We start from the raw sequence: 22499 nt of genomic DNA, 5'->3' as shown, positions 1-22499 counted from the left end.
AAAACATGTAGAAAAGGTAGTTATCAGACAGGACTTTAGAGTTTGAGATGATTATGAGGAGAGAAAAAAGCTCAATATTTAGTAGTTGATAAGAGTATGCACATGATGCTAGAATACGTTTTTTGAGCATTTTAGGCCTTTATTTATATAGGACAACTAAAGACATGAAAGGGGAGAGAGAGGGGGAATGACATGCAGCAAAGGGCGGCAGGTCGGAGTGAAACCCATGGCACCTGCGTCAAGGAGTACACCTCTATATGTGGGCGCCTGCTCTACCAGGTGAGCTACCAAGGCGCACGAAGACGTTTAAATACATGGAAGAATACTAGTAGTAACCGCTTCTTGCTCAGTGGTTTTGGAAGTTTAAAGAAATGTCTCTGTGTATACACACTGAGTCACTTACAATAAGACATTTCACACCCACAACCTAACATGACTATTTACTGTTGTAGGGAAATGTCCACGTGGGTGTAAGTGTAATACATGTAATAAATGTAAGTGGATCTCCAAAGTGATTTATTATTCAGAGTGTTACAGGTCAGAATGATCGGATGATCTCAGAACCCATCAGCTACCGCTGGCTTGATGACGATTTAGCCTCTGCAAGCAACGGACAATATTTCTGGGGTTCCAGCTGGATGTTTAAAGAGAACTGGATACAGCGTTGGAGACGGGGACCCGTTCATTCCTTTGAAAGTTGCTCAGAGGCACATGAAGCCAAAACATTTCAACTTTTTGGGCCACATGGACTCAGTAGTTGCAATTCCACTGTTTGGCCACTATGTCAAATTGGCATCAAAGCTTGCCATTCTTCCTGGGGCTTGGGTTTCAAAACCTTCTCTTCCTTGCATTATTCACAGTCCAAGTCGATACTTTTTGTTGGTGTTTTAAGTCCAGACGACATTTTGTCTTATCTCTATAAACAGATATCTGCATATAAATGTAGACATATTTAAAAAAAAGCTAATAACAAGCTAAATCGTTGTCAGACGATAATCAATGGGTTCCGAGATTGCATTTTGGCTTTTCTCTTTTGCTCTCCACACGGACTGTTTACCTGCATGCAACCAAAGCACCCTCAAACTTGATTGGTCAATAATACTCGGACTGCAAACAGACTACAAACGCAAACCAAAACGCTTCCGATACCAAAATCTTGTCCCATTGCAGCGATTATGTGCAGAATTTGTTTAAAGAGATTAGGATGATTAAGATCAGATGCAACCAAAACAGAAATTTCAGGAAGTGATCAACATGTCAGAAGTTGCTAAACCCATTGATTGAAAAACTGTAGTAGTAGTAATAATAATGAATATTTTGCTAAAGCAGAAACAAGGGTCATGTTGAACTTTGGTGAACCAAGAATCATCAGACCCCATACCCTTAACCATGAACAGAAAAATAACCATTTATCTTTGCAGCTTAATAATGTCTTCTAATATATTCAAAAGCAACATGTTAATTATTATGCGATTTTCATTGAATATTATATTTCAACATTCATAGAGGAGATTAGTCTTATCAACATCAGTGATAAACTAGCTCTGCAGGGGATCTCATTGTGAAATTTCTCCCTCCTTTGGTCCTTTGATGAAAAGCACCGCTCGGCATCCCGCTAATACTCTAATTAAAGCCAAACAGCCACACAGCTGGCTCCATCACATAATCACACCACATCCACCACAATGGCTCTCCCGTATTCTGTCTTTGTAAGAAGATTATTAGTCAAAATAGCCTGAACGTGATGTGCTTCATAAAGTAGGAGGGTGAGAGAAAGACTTTGTTCAAGAAGGTCAAAGAAAACCTGGGGCTTAATGTTGACTGAAAAAATCACAGTTCTTTAAAAAGCAATGTTGATAACTACACTTGATGATGATGATATTGGAATATATCTCCTGAAGTGTTATTTGAGACTGAGTAATATATTAGGAACCTCAGGACCAAATGGCAGGCCCTTAGACAAATAAAAAGTATTATTGAAAGCTACATTCTAAAGAAAAATCTTTGCAAACAAAGAGCCTCCACATATGTTGTCTATTCAAATGGGAAAATGCACTTGTTAAAGCCAACCAGCTGCAAATGCAATCAGTGGAGGTTGTTACATGACTCGGTGAAGCGTGCCAAGATGTGAAGGTTTTTAACAGGCTTCAGCTGAGAAGTGTCTTGAGTAGCTGTAAACTAAACATGCTATTGCCATTGTTTCAGACCAACATATTCTCACCGAATGTACCAAGAAACTGTGCACAAGTCAGGCTTGTAGTGTCCAGACTGGGGTTAAAACATGTCCCAGAGGGAAAAGCATGTGGAAAGTTAATACACCTTTAATGTTGTAACATCAGTCAGCTTTAACTCAGGGGACCCTTGATTTTTCCACACATCAAGGTCAGAAAGGATCTTGTACTTTGGCTATGTCTTTGACCTACTGTATTGATAGTACTGCTGTCATTAACCAACATGACACTTAATTATTAAAGGATTCAGAGTAAATGATGGCCTAATAGTATGCATTTTCAGTTTGCAGGAGCAGCCAGCAGAAGAAAAACAACTGAACGAGTGGATGATATGTAAAGATGTGGTTTCCTGTCAGTTCTAATTAACACTTGTAGCCTACTTAAAATTACCAGAATTTTCACGCCATGTTTTTCCACATAAACATAACAGATGCACCTGGTGGTTTCCTTTTTCACGAGACTTGATGTGGGTTAGGACTATAACTACTGCATTTATATTTGTCAGTGGTGTCCATGATGTTTACTTTCTGTGTCATTGTGCTCCCAGACATTACATTTTAAATCTTCCATCCATTTTTTATTGATTTTAAATTCTATGTAAGCCTAATTACATGGGCTGTTGCATGGTAATTTTTCTTTTCTAACAGCCTTCTGTCAGATGTACTTTTCATTGGTTATAAATGCGTGCTTGCATATTTCTCTGCAAATAAAAGTGTTGATCCCTTAAACACTATCTCTTTAAAAATGGTGGTGTAACATTTTTATTGGGCTTGCAGCGTCAACACAAGCTAAGCAATAAAATGAAAACCATAGATTTCTGTGTGTGGAAAAAATGGTAAAATCAAAAGACGACATTTGCTACTTGATTAATGAGAACCTCTGTACACATCCAGTTAGCTCAAATGTTAAAGGAATAGTTGGGAAACGTGCTTATTCACTTTCTTGCTGAGAGTTAGCTAGGAGCTAGTCAGCTTAGCTTAGAATAAAGACTGGATACAGGGTTAAACAGCTAGCCTGGCTCTTTACTTTTTTTCTTAAACTTACATTTTTGTACAGATTAAAAAAGGATATAACATGGAAATTAGCGAGATTTAGAGGTGTTTGCTTTAAAGAGTTCATTACCATTGGAAAGAGCCAAGAGCTGTTTCCCCATGTTTCCAGTCTTTATGCTAAACTAGTGCAGCTTCATATTAAGCATACAAACATCAGTATATTAAGTATCAGTATCAAATAATACTGCGTTTAATTTATGTCCTCATATGATCCCAAAAATCATCTGCACTCAGATCATAATGATAGTATAAAAGAAAAATGTGGATTTGTTCTGAAGAACGAGCTCATTCTCAGCTCAGATCAGCTTTTGAAGAAGCTATCAAAACATACCCAGTCTGTGTGGGTGGATGTTGTGTGTAAAAAAAAATAGAAAGAAAGTTCATAAAGAGGAAACAAAAACATCCAGTCCCCACAAATGATGCTGCTCTCTTGATGGCCAATTAATACTAAATGTAGATTGAGTTCACATATTACACACTGCAGTGCAGAGTTCACAAAGTTCTTTGGAGTGGAGTTTACTATGTAGACCCCTTTCCAGGTTGTATAATTCTCTAAATATGCTGTTAAGCCCTTGACCTGCTCTCCCACACACCACAAAAATGGATATTTGAAAATGTTGCCAGCCGTGTAACCCTGACTCATCCAGACTCTGCAGTGACCCACCAAATCTCTCCTACGAAAATCCAGCAGGTTTGGCAACAGTGATTAAACCAGCTGTAAATCTTTATGGGCCTTCACTTCCTTGCCAGACTAATGAGTAAAAGCTTCGCTGCTCAAATGTCGTTAATCAAAACTGGGTTAACCCTTTAGCATGTGGTTGTATAGTCACATGTTGTCCTTAGTCAACCTCTCTTTTGACATAATGCACAAAATTCAAGTAAAGATAGATACGCAATACCGAGCAGCTGTTCCACAGTGTGACTCTGCATGCTTACAAGTCTTCCTCAGTGTGTGTGTGTGTGTGTGTGTGTGTGTGTGTGTGTGTGTGTGTGTGTGCAATATGAAAATTTGATTGTGTGCCAACACCCAGCTGCAGCAGCTTCATTCATACAGGTGTCATCTTGTCCAGGAAAGCCTGTATTAGGTTTCTGGACATTGTCAGAGCAGGTGCAATGAATTATCTTCCTGTGCACGTCTTTGTTGAAGGCTTTTCTTTCTGTAATCTACCTTTCCCTCCTTTGTTTTCCCTCTTTCCAGCCTCAAGGCAGGATCTTGACTTATCCAAACTGCAACATGACACTAAAAGAGTATTACTTTCCTTAATGGTGAAGAGGTTTCAGAGGGAGGAGAGAGTTGACTTCACTGTGTCTCTGGGTCAGGAAGATGGTGGCAGAACTGTTGTCATCACAGCACCTGCAGTTCAAGAATTCACAGAAGTTTATCAGCTGACTCACAACTGAAGTCTTTTCGTTTATGACAACATTTCAAAGAAAAGGGAAGTAGGATTACCACAGTGCTCTGTGTAGGAGTGGATGCCAGCCGCAGGATAGCAGATTTGTGGTCACATACATACAGTACAGATGGTGTTGGAATTAACATAAAACTTCTGTTTTTCAAACTGCACTCTAATATTATGCTTCTGGTATGTTGGCAACATTCCCATGCAAATGCAGTATCTGTCACCTGGAATGTCAAAATTATTATATTCAAACAAAAGTACAGAGAAAAGTTCCTTAAATCTAAAAAAAGAAAAGAAAATTGATTAGAATATCAGGAGTGACAAAGCATACAAAATAAGAAATGGTCAAATATCAGGACATCCACATTAAGTTTACTATCGGTTGTAGCACCATCATCCTGTCTTGCTTTTGCTGTTATATGTACAGTAGATCTGCCAAATTGTCAACCGCTTTAACAAATATTCATTCAGTTCTATTGCCAAACTACATTCACAACTCAGATACACACAATTCAAGGACCTGCTCATTAAAGGTACATCATATCTCTTAAGATCACTAATTAACATGCTGTGTCTTGTTGTTGTTGTTGATTTAATTTGTCCAGCAACAGTCCAGCAGTTCTGTACAGCGTGGGTTGCAAAATACCATCATTGAGCTGAGGCTTGACTAAAGGTCCCTACCGGCACGGTGAGAGCAAACATGGCAATTTCACGTTGATGACAAGGTTAAATCTATGAAGCTGCTAACAGTGATTGCACATAGCTGCACCTGGCAAGAAATAATTAGCATGTTAAGATCATATAATGTGATGATAAGTATGTTTATATTTCCAAGGCCTATGTAATGATCAATACAGCATGCACCTGGTGTGCCGCTGCACCAAAATCACTTAGTACTGTTAAACAGGAGAGCGTACATATTGGATGATAAAAATAAACCAGCACCATGCCTCAAAACATGCAGCAGAGCAGACTGGCTGTGTGTGATGGTAGGTACAGTACACGGGCTGTTTTGGCTCTGCTGATGGATGTTGTTGCAATACTATTGTTACAGGGGTCACCGCAGAGGTCCTGCCCCTGCCTTGATCATATTAAGCACTCTGGAAATGAACAACAATGAGATACAGTAGAGCACCTCTCTGCCCTGAGTGGAATTCGATTCTGCCATACTCCAGGGTTTCTATCAGGACCAATCAAGGTTCTTTTTCATTCCCAAAGAAAACAGATAAGGAAACTAGTCTGCTCCTGCTCCTAACGATAAATGGAAACTACAGTACATTGTGGTGTGTAGGACAGATTATTTAAGTGACCATTAGGCTCAAGTATGAGTGCATTACAAGAAGACATGACCTGAAGGTACATCACTTCATGCCGGCATATACCTGTGGGGCCGATAGAAACTTTTGTGCGCATGAATAACCCTTTACTCCCAAGAGAATTAATTCATTGACTTAGTTTAACTTAAACTTCTAAAGCAATACTGAAAAAAGGTTGACAAAACTTAAGACCAAATTGCATGTGCCACACTCATTGTGGTTATATGCAAATGGTAAATTCTCATAAAGTACAGCTGTAAAACTCAGTTCGTTGGAGCACAAGTGTACTTCACCACATTTAAAGAAAAAAAACATTCTGTGGTAGCAATGGCACTCATATATGTATCTACGGGAATGTTAAGCGAGGTCAGTGTCAGTTCTTATATAACTGAGGCCCAACGTGATTGTGAAAAAAGACAAAGTTGATGTTTCTACACATTAAACAGTTTCTGCATCAGCATTGACTAACACAGACAGTGTGAACAAAGCAGACAGAGAGACGGAGCAGACAGCTGAGAGTGTGTTAGGTGCTCGTCTAGACAGCGAGCAAGATCCTTCCCGTCATTGTTGTTTGGCATTGAGGGGCTGCAAAACAGGAAATAATATCTGAGGGAAATCATACAGCTATGGACATTCAAAAGTCAAAGACACACGCTGTAAAATACAGCATTTTAATGTTATTTTAAATGAAAATAAATTTAAATTCTAACACTGACATACGTGTTTCATACAAAGCATAGATTTTCTTTTCTTCACTATAACTTGCAACACAAATGTATTGTACTTGCACCCCCCAGAATGCCTTTACATGTGGCCCATTAAAAACTGGAGAGATTAAACAAGATGAAGTACAATGTCTAATTGGCAGTTTAACAGAATTAAGACTGAAATACTGTACTATCTGTTTTTCAAACTATGATTTAATTCACAATTTGAATGGTGTGTTCTTAATGGTCTCTTTCGCCATCTTGTGGATGCAGTACTCAAGTATGAGGCTTAATATTGTAGAACACACAGTTGTTATCTGATCTTTCTCAATTCTCACCCCCACCTCCCCTATGTAACTTCACTTGATAAAAAAAAAAAATACTTATTTTGCATATATCTACTGGCGTTTGTGATTTCATTTCTTTTTTCGTTTTCTTTTATTGATTGCTGCAGCATGTGGCTCTTTAGGACAAAGATGTTGTTTTAACTTTTATATTTTTAGATTGTGTGAATTTGATGCCGGATGAAAGCTTATGTCTGTAATGCTGACAGTGTGCTGTGGTATGATAATTTCTTTTGCAATATTTCTCTGTTTAAAATATTAATTTCCAAGTTAAGCCAAGAAAAATAAAAGAGCAGGAAGAAAAAAAAAGTCAATATCGGTTTGTCCTTGATTTGTCCCTGTTCGGCTACCTTCTTTAGCCACGTGATCATACGTCACTAACATTTGTCTGTTCGTTAGCAGTGCAGCTGAAAACAGTCGCTTCTTTTTTTAAACTTATTTACTTGAAAAATCGAAAAGCATGGAGATTGGGACAGAGATAAGCAAGAAAATAAGAGTGAGTAATATTATGGGCTGTATATGAGTGATTTGCTCCGGACCTAAAGCCTGGTTAAGGCTAGTGTAGCATGGACGTTGATAGCTAACATTCGCATGCTAGCGTAATTTCTCATTAATGGTAACACGGTTTTTATTTTTAAAGGCCGAGGCAGGGTTTGCTAAATCACTTGATAACGCATCCAGCAGGCAGGTTTATAGACGTGTTAGCGGCTGGGAAACTTGTAATAATACTGTAATAATGATACATTGCGCTACTTAGTCGGTTGTTTGGTATTTGTAATTTTGCATATCAATGATATTGTGTAACGTTAGCCAGTATGCTGTCCATCATTTGTTTAGCTCGATAACATTAATATAGTCTGTACTGTACTTTTGGTCTGTTTCAGGCTGCTATCAAGGGAAAGCTTCAGGAGCTCGGTGCATATATTGGTACGTAAATAAAACGCAGATCTTGTAGTCGGGGATTTTATACTCTAATCACACAGTAACGCTACATGCTGTAACGTATGTGTTTCCTGTCTTTACCGATTTAGATGAAGAGCTTCCCGACTATATTATGGTGATGGTAGCAAACAAGAAAACCTCCCAACAGATGGCGGACGATCTCTCCCTTTTCCTTGGAAACAACACTAGCAAATTCACAGCATGGTACGAGGAAAACAGACAAATCAGCGTATATTTCCTATCTAATTAAAATTGTATACTGTTGTTTGTCTTGAAACTTACCAAAGAAACATGCACTTTCTACCCATAACACTTATTATACAATTATTCTCATTCTCTATCTGTTTTAGCCATAACATGGGTTTGTTTATTGATTTTAGGTTACAGGGTGTCCTTGAGAAGTTAAGAACGGTTGCAGTCGGTAAGTCAGACTATGTTGAATGCATTTCAGATTTTCTGCACTTTTTAACTAGCTGAAGGGATAATTGAGTGCACACAGCCTGTAGTTTTAGTATCTTAGACAATCTCATGTTTTCTTTCTCCACTTGCCTACTTGTTACAGAGCCTGCATCCCTCAGTGGACATCAGCTCCAGTCTGACAGTGGTCCTGTTGCTGGGAAGAGCCGCTCATCTCTAAGTGAGGACAGCAGAGCAGAGGAGTTGAAGGTGCTGACAGTGTCCAGCTCACGCTCTGATAGGACTGAAGCACGCGTCTCCAGTTCCGCTCATGAAAGCAGGTGCCTAATGCAAAGCTAGAATTGTTCTTGTCCTCATGTGCTGACATTCACTGTTTACTGTTCATTGTCTTAAACAGCACACATGACAGGCACTGCAAATGTAAAAACACTTGTATATATCTGTTTGTTATCAGGAGAGCTAGCTTGGAGAAGAGTTCCTCTCGACTTACCTCTACCGTTAAGCCCCTCATGGAGCCACTCCCCTTAGAGGCCGTTATTGACATCAAACCAGAGATGGACGATGACCTCATCGCTGAGGATCTTGTAGAAATAGGCACCAACCATGGTCGAACACGCGCAGCTAGTAGACCCACAGCTGAAATCTACAGACCGGGTCAGAGCAAGTTTACATTAGCAAGCTCTGCAGACATGTGTCGACCCTCCGAAGGATCCTCTCACTCAAGGCAGCAGGACAGCAGAAGCAGCAGAACCTCCAGAACCGGATCCAGTAAGGTACTGTGATCCGATAAGAGCAACTTTCCGTTGACAAGACTGTCAAGACAGTTGTAGGTATGGATCTGTATTATTAATGATCTGCTGTCTTTGTTCAGCAGGAGGAGCTGTCCCGGAAGCGTAAGGCGCCGGTAGCGAGTTCAGTGGTGCGAGTGAACCGAGCAGCAGATGAGGACAGCGATGATGTGGAAGAGGAAGATACAGGCTATGGAGGCAGAGGCCTGTCCAGTAGAGTGTCCCTACCCTCCAAACCAGAACGCAAGTCAGTATTTGCTCATCATGTCATATTTTGCAATATATGGTATACATTTTCAAATTAGAGGGCAAGCCAGGATTGTAATTCACTGTTATTAACCAAAATGATGTAGCAAATGTGATTTGTTCTAGGTATTTGCATTCAATTAGAATCCATATTTTACACTGCAGGAGTTCTCATTTAAGACCTTTTCACTGTCTCTAAAAAGTAACTGCACTGACTTATCTTTTTTATGACTTAACGTTTATTACATTTCAACAACACAAAACCACATCATAGAAAACCCAGCAACTCAATCCCTGACCAGCACCAGGCAAAATTAAATAGGTGAAGATTGACTTTTACTAAAAAATAAATAACAGCAAATAGACAGTCTTTTTTTTTATATAAACAGCAAATGAAAGTGACTAATATAAGTGATTAATAACATGACATTACATAGATGAATGTTTATATAGTGTCCATGTAATGTTTTCTTTCCACTGTGCCATCGCCACCAGCACAGACTTATCTTAAATTATCTGACAGCCGACATTCTTTGCTGAGTTCAGCTTTAACTTATTACTGTGGTGTATTATGTTTCAGACCTACTCTCCCTCCAGCCAAGCAAGCCAACAGGAATCTGATACTGAAGGCCATCTCCGAGGCCCAGGACTCAATCACCAAAACTACAGCCTACCCCACAAGTATGTTTAACAGGTTACCCTGAACGTTCTGTCATTTAATTGCAGGTAAGCAGTTGCCATTATCACTTTCTTACATTCACCTCTCTCTTTTCCCCCTCCAGTACCACAGAGGCAGACTGTTCCCGTGGCACCTCGTACTCGTGTGGCCAGCAGTGAAGAGATGACTGCAGCCATCCAGCTGGTCCAGGAGCATCTCCACAGCCTGGCCCCCAGGGTTCAGGCCTACACCTCTGCAGAGCTACCTCCTTCCAGAACACCTGGTATGTGGAGAGTAGAATTACTACAGCATGTGGATTGCCTTTTGCTAAAAAATGCTTTAAACACCCTACCATCCAAAAGCCAGAATCACAATAAACTAATGTTAAAAAAATAAATGCAGTATTTACTTCCCGGATTACTTAACTGATGTTTTCCTCCCAGCCCCAGCGAGATCTTTAGCTTCACGCCTCCAGTTGGACTTAGCAGAGAGCAGTGAAAGAGGAGAGCAGAAGGACTATGGTGAGTCTTTTAAAAGTAGCAGCTAATGATAAATATCGCAAAAGATGCCTAATGGATTGTCTTCAGTGATGCAATACACTGGGATGTCTGCATTTGTGATGCACCTCTAGGTGTCGAGGTCACTGCAGGCATTGAGGCAAAGCCATTTGATACCCGCTCCTTCATAATGAGTCCACTGCAGCTGGGAGAACCTACAGCCAGAAGCCAGCAGCATCCTCAGGTCAAAGGGGGAGTCCAGTCTGCTTTACCACGCACTGTCCAGGCTAGGTACACACACACACACACACACACACACACACACACACACACACACACAATCTCGGTAAATACTCTCATCTCTTTCTAATTGTACATGAACATTTGTCAAATATTTTCCTTTCTCTTTTCTTTTCTCCATAAGTAAGGAGAAGGGTGACTCTGTCAGTCCCAAGTTCATAGTGACATTAGATGGGGTGCCGAGCCCGCTGGGAAATCTTGCCGATTGTGAAATGGAGCTGGAGGATGTGAGACCGCCCACAAGGGTCACCGAGGCGACCGTCCATGGCAACAGGGAGCCCAAAGTCAGCGTCCTTCACAGACTACAGGGAAGACTCACATTACCAGAAGGTGTGGAGTTCTCATCACAATAATTGTTTACTGTAATTAGGGATAATACTGCAATAACAAGAAGTTAGCTTTATTTTAATATCACATTTCAAACACAGTGTGCTTCAGTTAAGGGTTTACATTCTGTCCTTTTTTTTATGATTAACATTTTTTATTTTTTTTTATTTTAACAAAACATACAACTTGAAACATGAACATACCACCCAGCCAGACAAAAAAATATAAAAGAATACACATTAACTACAATTTTTTGACAGATGATGTGATGGATGTTGAGATGGCGGAAGAGGATGCCGGCCCTTTAAAGAAACAGAAGGTGATGGAGCGCTGCAAGTTCTGGCCAGTCTGTAAAAGTGGAGATGATTGTATGTACCATCACCCTACAACACAGTGCAAGTGAGTATTTCTGTTAATAAACTGAAGAAATAATAATGGAGTTTTTATCGCTCAACACTCACTTATTCATTGCTCATGATTTCTGTGTTTTTCTGAAGGACTTTTCCCACTTGCAAGTTTGGGGATAAATGCCTTTTCGTGCATCCCAATTGTAAATACGATGCCAGGTGCACCAAGCCAGACTGTCCCTTCACTCATGTCAGCCGAAGAAGCATAGCTACTCCTCCGCCCAGGCCAGGTACTCTTTCATTGCATCTGTGATTCTTCTGCACACTATTCAGCATCTCTCTCTGCCGACAAGACAGTTTAGACAAACAGAGCTTAATAAAAGTGTATTAACATTCCACAAATACAGCACCAACATGAAGAACTTGACTCTTTGTGTTTACAGCAGTGCAGCCAGTCCAAACCACTAGTGTGTGCCGCTTCTTTCCAGAGTGCAAGAAGATGGACTGTGCGTTTTATCATCCCAAGGTAACGTTTGCGTGTGTCTTGATTCTATATTGGTAATTCCAATGAATGTAGGATTTAGTTAAAGGGGAAGTGCTTTTATTTGAAAGTCAGGACATTCTGCACAGGCCCTAAGGTACAGTCTGACTTTCTCAATTCTGTTCCTCTTATCTACAGCCCTGTCGCTTCGCGGCACAGTGTAAACGAGCTGGGTGTACCTTCTACCACCCGACCACATCTGTGCCTCCGAGACATGCCCTGAAGTGGACGAAAACACAGACCAGGTGAGCAGATGGGGGTAATACTAAATTCCATATGGTTGACATTGTTGATGGTAGTATCTCCTGCATAAAAGATTTTAACTAATGTATACTAATGTATAAGGGAATGTATTCACCCAATAAAACGATTAAATAAATGTTAAATTAAAGCAATGATTTAAGTAATGTCATCATCTATATCATGTTTGTTTGCACTTACTATATGATGTCTGTCTTTCTCCCTCACAGCTCATAAAGTCCAGGAACAGGAGTCTGCTGATGGTTAACATGTGAAACTATGGAAGATGTTCTGTATCTGTCTGCAGATTTTCATTCTTCTTTTCAGTATTTAACTGTTGTTTCATTTCATTTTAATGTATTGTTTGGACTGATTTTTAAGAGTTTTGTATGGAAACAAAAAAAAGGTTTTGCTCATGCTCTCTGAATATTAAAATGCTCCACAATGAACATTAAACTTATGTCATCTTATTTATCTCATGTTCCTAATAACATTGGCTCATGCAGATGTTCACCACTGACTGATGATCATTTTTTAAATGTTTTGATACAGTAATGACTGAGTCAGTGAGGAGAGTGGTTCAGTTTAGCTTTTGTACCTGAGGATAAGCTCAAGTCACATGCAGCAGCACATAGCCGATGATAAAGCACAGAACCAAACAATACTATTAGCAGTTATATCAACAACAAAAAAACACACAGGATGCATTTTCTTCTAATACGTTTAAATATTTGATTCACTGTTAACATTGGATAAACCATGAGATGCTGACATGATGAATATCCTGTATGAGTGACTTCATTTATTAAGTCAAGATTTATATTTCATCTACAAACGCATCCAGTTAGGCTTTGAGATGACGAGGAGCCTTCATCACTACAGCTATACGATGTGACTGTTTCCTTCGACCTTACTGTTGAAGGAAAGCAATTTCATGAACAACAACAGTATAGAAAATGTCTGAAACTCGATTTGTCCAACATGAGAATCACAACCATGTAATATGCTGGTTTGTGTAATATCAAGATGGAGGTGTAAAGGTGGGAAAGTATTAATATTGATAGTCTCTGTGGTTATTCATTTCTTTCTTTTTTAATGTAAACTCTTTGTTTGCTATATCAAACTAGGACAAGAAAAGGTCACCAAGTGATTTTTTGAGAAATGTAGAAGAAGCAAAAGCAATTCTTCTTACCTAATTGTATTTAAAACAATAACCACAGTTAAGTTTGAATCTATTCTGGTGAATTTAGAGATTTGCTCTGTGTACCAGGGAGACTGGACAGAGAGTGATGTAGGAAAACGGTTCAAAGAGCCAGATCAGCACAATACATACAGTAGATACAGTATATTAAGCTAAAACAAAATAAAGAATTTAAAATATATGATTCAAACAGGCATAAACATAAGTGCATATTTTCGGTTTATCAGCTTTCATCTCTGCAGCTGTAGTTTTAAATCCCGCCACTACAAGCCGCTACAGCGTGCGCTGTGATGACGTCACGATAGTCCAAGTCAAAAGCCCTATGAGTGTGTCTATTTTTCGCCGGGTGCGGTGGCGCGCGCCTGTAATCCAAGTTACTGGGAGGCTGAGGCTGGCGGACCGTTTGAGCCCAGGAGCTCTGAGCTGCAGCGGACTATGCCGATCGGGTGTCCGCACTAAGTTCGGTATCGATATGGTGCTCCTGGGGGAGCCCGGGATCACCAGGTCGTCTAAGGAGGGGTGCACCGGTCCAGGTCGGAAACGGAGCAGGTCAAAGCCCCCGTGCCGCTCAGTAGTGGGATCGCGCCTGTGAATAGACGCTGTAGTGCAGCCTGGGTAATACAGCGGGACTCAGTCTTTTTGCAATCACAGCTTCACTACTATTAACTACTGGCACAACCCACACTCAAATTTGATGTCTTTACATCACACCGCAGTTTTTTTTTAATCTTCTTGTTCATGAAAAGCCCTCACAAACCGGCTGTTCTGCGTGTCCTACACTGCCTCCACCTGGAGGACACCTGCAACTACACCAACCATACTGAATACTTGAGGTAGGTGGAGCCAAGTAAAAGGCGCACCGAAACTACTAGAAAAGGCTTTCAAGCAAACGATCAGTTGAAATATGCTGTAAGACAAAGTATAACAATCTATAGGCTTTTATCTGTGCTTTGGTTCATTCTACTGAAATGTGACATATGGAAACTGTAAACAAAAGACCTACTGTGGTTCATTCAAATAATCAACAGACAGTGATACAAATGATTTACCATTACAATTGTATTTATTATAGGCCTAATAGAGATTTGATAATTCATAATCAGACTGACTAAAATCTAGGTGTCCCAGTAGCTGGTGCTTTTATAACTTTATAAACTTCATCTATAATTTGTCATCTCACAGGTGATATTTGGTTGTGACAGAATTACAGATTTTAAAATGGATCATTGTGAACCAAAATTCAGGGATGTTCTCAGTTGATGAGGAAGTGTTGCCTCAAACTGATGCAACATGCAAACAATACAGCATTTTGGAATAACTTGAGTGGCTTCAGAGTCAGAAGTGTTCCCGTACGTGTGTCTTAAATCATTTATAAACAAGGATCAACCAAAAGTATATTTCTAAACCTAACTACTATGTAAAGCCGAACATTTACCACCAATTTGTTTCTCACAGTAACAGAGGGCCACATCCTTTTGTTAAATGACAAACATTGATGGTGACATTTGTGGTTGACCACAAATTATGCCACTGGTAATGGCCATTTGTTTCAGCATTAGTTTGCAAAGTGACCAAACTATGTATCTGTATCTGATGGGTTGAAATAACTTTATATCAGCGTAATACTTAATATTGTGCAGTACATGTATATCTCCTGATTATAGCTTGCATATGCTGACTTTATCAAGACTGGCCAAAAAAAAAAGAGTCAACTTTTCACAGACTGGATTTTACACTTGTGCTACAATGACTCATGTGTTTTGTTTTGAAGTAAATACTGTGTTCCATATAATTAAACTCACTATACGTGTATCAGTGTAATTTTTACGGTCATCAGCGTCTACACGATTCTTCACTTTCCCTCAATAATGCGGTGCTTATTAGAATCCTCCCACAGTCATTTCCAAGGAAGAGAGACCACAAATGAGGGCATCACAGTTTGCTATCTAAATAAATGGCCCTTCAGGGTTTTTTCTAAGCGAGAAGAAGTGAGACTACTGTTGACAGCGGCTGCTAATGTACTTATCAGCTGTCACCTCTACTTAATTTGACTCAAGTGTGTCTGAGCAAGTGTGTCAAGCTTGAACTCTTTGTGATAAGCTGCTATCAAACTCTCACTGCTCAGCAGAATTAAAAGAGAGCAAAAATCTCTCTTTGTTTTAATAATCTCCAGATGGAATAGCTCACAAATGCACCTATAGATCACTGAAAAATGTCATGATTAAATGACAAACACATAACAAACAATTTTACTTTACACATTTTAAAAATTATCACAATCCACTCAACATTTTTAATGACTGTGATTTATTTAGTGCAGTTTCTGAGGAGCCCAACACTTGTCGATCCTTAGCACCTTGAGGTCATATAAGGTTTAGAAATAAGCTTGATACAGAAATTAGGCTGCAATAAGTCAAAGTCGTAGACTTGTTATGTTTTTCTATATTTGTACTGTATTGTGTCTGTGTCATGGTTAAAGCAGAATTAAACTAATCAGCTTTCCTCTTCTTTTCTTTTTGCAGTCTCAACTCTTTTGGACAGCGTTAAATGCCAAGTATTAGAAATGTCTGGCCTTACCCAAGCTCTTCAAAATTCCTGTGATGGTAGAACATGTTTTTGTGTGGGAGGACTGTTCTGCCAAGCAAAGCTGTTTTGGTCCTGATTCTTTTTTTTTTCTCACAAGAAAAAATCTTGTTCTTGCATCACCAAATGCTACCTCTTGATGGAGGTAAACAAGAAAATGATACAAGAAGTCACATATGCAGCTTTTGCAGTCGTCGCCCCTGACTTTTAGGTGAAGTAGGTGTCATACCATGCGTGTACAGTAATGTAACCTCCTCAAACTGTACATTTTCTAGAAGATTCCCCAATATCTTCACAGAGAGTCATTTTGAGTGAAAGACAACAAGGGAATTCTAGGTGGGGTTTTGGGGAGCCCCGAGTCCTTTGACATAGCCTCACCTTATTGCAGCTGCTAGGTGGCGAGCAAGAAAGCGTGGTACATATCTGGAAATTACCATGAAGTGTGTGTAAATACTCACAACTCAGTCATCCATGTGGACTTTTAGGATGCGCTGTCTCTTGAGGATTTGGTCGAAACATATATGTGACTGCTTAAAAAGAGGAAGTGGGAATGCCCATTTCTGTCAGACACACACACACACACACACACACACATAATCACACGTGGAAAAAGGTTACAGCAAAGTTAATATATCTTGTCTTTTAGGTAAAGTTATTTTTTATTTGATTTTAATTGTGCTGCTACTAATTATTAATTTCTACATGAAATTATTATTATTTTTTTTACATGTAGTCACCTACTGTAGGTAAGTATTTGAAGCTTTTTCTGACACTGGTAATATCCACCCATATTTATTGAAATTGAAATTTAAACCCCCCCAATATGTTATTTTTCTGGAGTTTACAAAATTACCTTATGTGCTTTAACTTTCCATCAGACATGTGACTTCCAGTCTAATGCAACTACCCAGATTCTTACCAGAAGCCACATCACATACAGCTAATTAGGCAGACAGTATGCGTGTCAGAGAGAGAGAGAGAGAGAGAGAGAGAGAGAGAGATAGAGAGAGAGAGAGAGAGAGCACGAGCAAGAGAGTGAAAGAGAAGGAGGAGTGACAGAAAGGGAAAGAAAAGAGGGAAGAAAGACTCATTAAGCCAATTTCTTCTCAGCACCCGTTCTGCTACATAGACTCTCTCTTTCTTTCTCTCTCTCTCACTCTCTCTCTCTCTTTCTCTCTCACACACACACACACATACTAAAAACACAAAGCAGAAGTGGACAAAGACATACGGTTTCCGTCGCTGCAGTTGGCTATGGCTCAGGGCTCTGACAGCAATGACACAAGTTACAAGTCCCCATCACCTGGAAGCAGGCCGGTAAGTGTGCACTTCTATGTATACTTTCTCAATAATACACTTCAGTTTACTTGGTACATATTTACACTAAAGATTTATAGATTAAATACAAATCCTGACGCTACACATTTCTCCTAAATCTGTGATTACATGCAGTTTTTTGATGCATGGTTAGTGGGCAGCAACACAGCCTATCAAAGAGACTGTCTTTGTTGGCTATTTTCACAGCTTTTCAGAAGTGTTTCACATGCACACATGGGCTGCAGGCATGACTACCTTCCAGTGTACGTTTTTGTGAATTGCAAAATGTATCACTCGTCTAAGTTGTGGGATTCCTTTGTTTTAACAAGTCTCATCTCAAACTGTGAATGATTGGGGAGCTGTCAGGAACAGAGTGTGTCTTAAGTTGGTAGCCTACTGTACATTTCTCTGCACGTGAGTCTTGTTTCACATGTGCTGCTTTCTTGCACATTGTTGCTCTAGCACTGTGGATATAAAACATTCAAATGCTGTTTTGTTATACATGAAACAAGTTGGGAGCCTAACTTTAGGTGGATAAAGCAATCTGGCACTATCAGTTATTTTGGGGGTTTTCAGCAATACTTTAATGGACAATCAGAAGATGTTAGATAATGAATTTATTATCTCTTTGATGTACAACTGACTCAGCATTTTGAAATGGATTAGTTATTACGATACCAAGAAAATTGAGTGTTCAGGACATGAAACAGGGTGTGCGTTAAACCTAACCGATGACTCAGCCACTCCCCGACCCTGCCCTTCACATGAAGTGTAAAGTTAAGCCCATCTTCTGTCAAACTGTCATTAAAACGAACGCCGCTTCCATTTCACACATAAACCCACCAGCAAGAGCCAACAGCATAAACTACGACGATCTTCAACTTTTTTCAGGTTCAGAAACATCTCAGTGCCAGTCAGTTTGCCACTTGATGTGTACGTCCTTGCACACACATTAACTGTTGACATTTGTATTTTCATCAGAGCTCCTCAGATGATGCAAAGAAGGTGATGCGGAGAGAGAAGAACCGGATCGCTGCTCAGAAGAGCAGGATGAGGCAAACTCAGAAAGCTGACAACCTGCACTTGGTGAGAAAACATTTCTGTGCAATATACACCACACACATACTCAGAAGCAACACATTTTAACACTGACTTCTAATTTTTAAGGCATTTGCCACAGAGACATAAGCAAAAACAGAAGCTATAACATGGTATTCATGTAAAAATGAATGTTACTTGATGAAGTACTGCATAGTTTTAGCAAAGATGGATGTATACACAAGCCTAATGTCTAGCCCCAACGCCATCATTGTGTCAAAGCTTTATTGTACTGCAATGCTGGTTACACATCAGATTATATATACACACGAAATGATGTTGAAAGATACAGCATTAGTTAGGGTACCGTGTATGGAGTAATGATGTTTGTGTAGCCTGAATGCTCTGCCAACTGATCAATTGATCAACACCCTCCAGGAACGGGTTAGTACTATATTTACCAAACATTACCTGACCATGTGGCGATGTGTCATGGCTTCTGTTGGGCTGCACACTTGGATGCTGCTCTGTGTGTTTGCAGAAGCTTAAGGAATAAATTAGCATGTGTGGGCAATCACTCCCTTTTGCAGCAGAGATTGCATCATTGAATATGATAACAGAAGGGTGTTCTGAGTGCGCGGGTGCTTTGTTTGTTGCCCCCATTATTCTTTCATGCAGCTCATTACGTGTGATAGTTTGTAGTCAGTGTTCAGCTTTTACTTGGTTGACTCAGCACAAGATGGGACTTTTATTCAACTCAAATTTAGGCATTGCTAAATCTGTAGACACGTGTGTGCAGCAGGTCTCTTTCTTATGGATCCTTGTAACTGGCAGTAACTCTAACATGCTGTCACATCTTACATTAGCACACATTTCAACACGCTGACAACATATCCACTATCTGTGACTTCCTCGTTCAGGCCGAGATGATTTGTGCTGTACTGTACTCTGATGTTTTTAGAGCCGCTGTTACTGTGAACTTTATCAGATAAACTGAAGAGATTTTGACCTTAAGAAACACCCACACTGGAGGCAGAAGTAGATCCAGAGATTTGTTATCATGTTCCCATGAATTATGGTGTATCAATCTCTTTAAAGCCTGTCAGAGTCACAGAGAACACCAGGGGACCACATAGCATTCTGTGGTTTTTTTGTCATCGTCTCACTTGATAAACAGGAAGGCGAATTTTCCCTCTCTATGACACCGCGGCTTATTTCCTGTTTCTTCAGTAGTATTTTTTTCTTCTGTGTAAATGAGCTTGAAATTTTAGGTCGTGGGCAGGAGGGGAGAAAAAGGCAGTCACTTCTTGTAAAGCGCCGATAGCAGTGGGCTGTATTTGGCTAAGTGACGCAAGTACAGGGGTTTGCCCAAAGGTTCTGTGACAGTAAGGACTCACAGCTCAGTATTATAATCTTTCGGCCATGGTGTGATGACCTTTTCATTAACCAAGTGGAAGATTTTCTCCCCTGCTATTCCCACACAAAAAAGGTGTTTTTTTTTTCAACCACTCGCGAATAGTTTGCTCTACTTATATGATCTCCGAAGAAGAACTTGTTTTGGAAAATGTACGTACCATCTAAACATGTTAGAATGGCAACTTATAAAATTGTGGTGCTCAGTGAGCTGCAGGCAGTTTGTGTTTTTATCAGTATTCATAGGTTAATGTTGAAGGACAATGCACTTTTACTACATCTTTTAAATACTTTACCGTAAAGTAAGCTAAACTAAGGCTGCTGCATGCTGTAGATTTATTGTGTTTTTACTAACTCCCGAGCAACCTTTGGTCTTCATTTATTTCAGTATGAAAAGAAAAACAATACTTTAATTATTACTTAAGTTATGATATTGTTCTCTGGTAATGCAATCCAATTTCACCTGCATTACCAGCTGGATTTAAGTAACTCTGGACAAAAACAAAGTAGCATACTACTGTTTTAGCTCATTTTAAAAGTACATTTTAGTCATCATTACTGCCAACTGTTTACACTTATTCTTCTTATATACAGTACATTCTTTCCTAGCATGACTGTTCTTCACATAGCTTGTGTGAAGAACCTATTGAACTGAATGGAAAAATGGCTGCCAGGACACAGAAACAAGACTGAGAGTCTAGCCATGCTAATGGCTCTATGAAGCTGTACAGTGTGTACTTAAAGTAGATAGAGCGGTGCTAACATGCTAACAATAGCAATGCTAAAATGCTAATGCTTATCATGCATAGAGTGTATTAAGTCAGCATGCTCACATTTGCAAATATTCGCAAAGTACAGCTGAAGCTGATAGGAAAGTCATTGGTTTTGCAAAAGGGGACATGTCTGTACCAAATTTCCAGACAAGCCATCTACTAGTTGTGGAGAAATTTCAATCAAAACCACAAATGTCAGGGGATCATTGAAGTCTGCAGGATTCAATCTCTGGGGAACCTAATATATCTGTAGAAACTTTCATGGCAATCCATCCAATAGCTGTTAAGAAATATCAGTCAGGACCAAAGTGAAAGACAGACAGGGAGGCAGGCAGATCGACAGATCGACAGACAGACAGACAGACAGGCAAGCAGACGGACAGACAGACAAGCAAGCAGACAGACAGATGGACAGACAGACAGGCAGGCAGGCAGACAGACAGACAGACATACGGGCAGACATTGCCATCCATACAGCAAATACATTGCTGTATGGTGACAGTAAGGACCCACAGTGACAGTATTTAATAAATAGATACAAAATATTGTGCTTTGGAAGTATACTGTGATTTGTTGTTAAAGCACTAAAACGTGCAAAAATAACTGCATGGAAACAGGATATATTGCTGCATATATCGCTTTTAATGTCATTCACACACTTAACCTCACAGTAACAAACACTTGTATCACTAATAAACAAACACTGCCCCTGTGTGTTCCAGGAGAGTGAGAACCTGGAGAAGGAGAACGCTGCCCTGAGGAAGGAGGTGAAGCAGCTGACAGAGGAGGCCAAGTATCTGTCCTCTGTGCTGAGCAGCCACGAACCTCTGTGCACCGGCCTGGCTACTCAGACCCCCGAGCTCATCTACCCTCCTCATCACAGCAGCTACCACCACCAGCACATCACTGTACCACACTACCAGCACTGACCTGACTGACTACCGAGGTGGCCGAGGACGTGCTGCAAACAGATGACTGACCTCAATGGAGAGAAAGACTGACCGGAGATGTATCTATAAATGTTAATAATTGTTCGAAACATGAACATTAACATGACAGGCCAATATGTCTGCCAAACAATGACAGTACGGACCCCAAGCTGTAACAAGCAGTGTTGAAAACTATTTATTTTGCTTGTGCTCATCTGTTTGCTTTTACCTGATTGATATCAGTGATCTGTATGTGGACTTAAACGGCTCAATGAGTAGAATTATCAACCAGTCTATGTTTACAGCGGGATAAGAAAAAAACAACCTACTGTATGTTCAGGTGACTCAGGCGATACAGTATTTTTGTACATTTTTAGTGTCATAGTGCACCTTCGTCATCCTGTCATGTTTTGAGTTTCTCGTGATTATAACTGTGTTTCAGTGTGTAAATGTAGATTGATAATGCTCAGGAGATTTTGACAGATTTGATTGTGGACAAAGAGAATGTATAAAGTCGAGATCCTAAAAAAAAGGCTTCGATGTACCAAAAACGAAACGTCTGGCAGTGAAGAATGGGCTTTCAAAGGGTCTTGACTTGTGTATTGGTGATGATGCTGATGTGGGAGAAGACCCAGCAAACGATATTTATTAAATATGTTGCCTTTTAGGTACTCATTTCTGACCTCCACAGGGTTGTTATTCATGCCTATATGAAGTGTTTTTCTTTGTCAGGACAGCAGAATGTGTGAAGTCTGCACTAGTGCTGCTAACAAACCACTGTCATGTTTTATTTCTCTGAGGGAGTCCCTAGATGGCACTGTTCACCAGTAGATGAAGTTACAGTAGTTTGTGTCAGAAAGCACAAACTATGACAATATTAATTCATAGCCTG

General features: G+C 39.9%; 2 protein-coding genes across 4 annotated transcripts; both read left to right on the top strand.

Annotated features, from left to right (window-relative positions):
* Positions 1 to 7385: 7385 nt before the first annotated feature.
* zc3h14 (zinc finger CCCH-type containing 14) lies at positions 7386 to 12809 on the top strand. Of its 3 annotated transcripts, none has more exons than XM_031322319.2 (17): positions 7386 to 7546; positions 7935 to 7977; positions 8082 to 8196; positions 8373 to 8413; positions 8555 to 8729; positions 8864 to 9182; positions 9284 to 9444; positions 10024 to 10124; positions 10226 to 10384; positions 10545 to 10622; positions 10733 to 10889; positions 11023 to 11228; positions 11486 to 11624; positions 11723 to 11862; positions 12016 to 12098; positions 12252 to 12358; positions 12584 to 12809. In XM_031322319.2, exons 1-17 carry the CDS (start codon positions 7511 to 7513, stop codon positions 12588 to 12590), a joined length of 2067 nt encoding a protein of 688 aa, XP_031178179.1. In that variant the 5' UTR covers positions 7386 to 7510; the 3' UTR covers positions 12591 to 12809. The 3 variants fall into 3 exon arrangements, with proteins under 3 accessions (XP_031178179.1, XP_031178178.1, XP_035851453.1); XM_031322318.2 differs by having other exon boundaries at positions 9281 to 9444; XM_035995560.1 differs by having other exon boundaries at positions 9281 to 9444; positions 11023 to 11230; positions 11485 to 11624; positions 12019 to 12098.
* Positions 12810 to 17125: 4316 nt separating this feature from the next.
* Positions 17126 to 22295, top strand: batf (basic leucine zipper transcription factor, ATF-like). The gene is made up of 3 exons (XM_031321799.2): positions 17126 to 17454; positions 18436 to 18540; positions 21401 to 22295. Exons 1-3 carry the CDS (start codon positions 17392 to 17394, stop codon positions 21605 to 21607), a joined length of 375 nt encoding a protein of 124 aa, XP_031177659.1. The 5' UTR covers positions 17126 to 17391; the 3' UTR covers positions 21608 to 22295.
* The last annotated feature ends 204 nt before the right edge of the window (positions 22296 to 22499 follow it).

The sequence above is a fragment of the Sander lucioperca genome, chromosome 19 (assembly GCF_008315115.2).
Source record: "Sander lucioperca isolate FBNREF2018 chromosome 19, SLUC_FBN_1.2, whole genome shotgun sequence".
In the NCBI taxonomy this organism is placed as follows: Eukaryota; Metazoa; Chordata; class Actinopteri; order Perciformes; family Percidae; genus Sander; species Sander lucioperca.
This window is presented reverse-complemented; position numbering and strand designations above follow the sequence as displayed.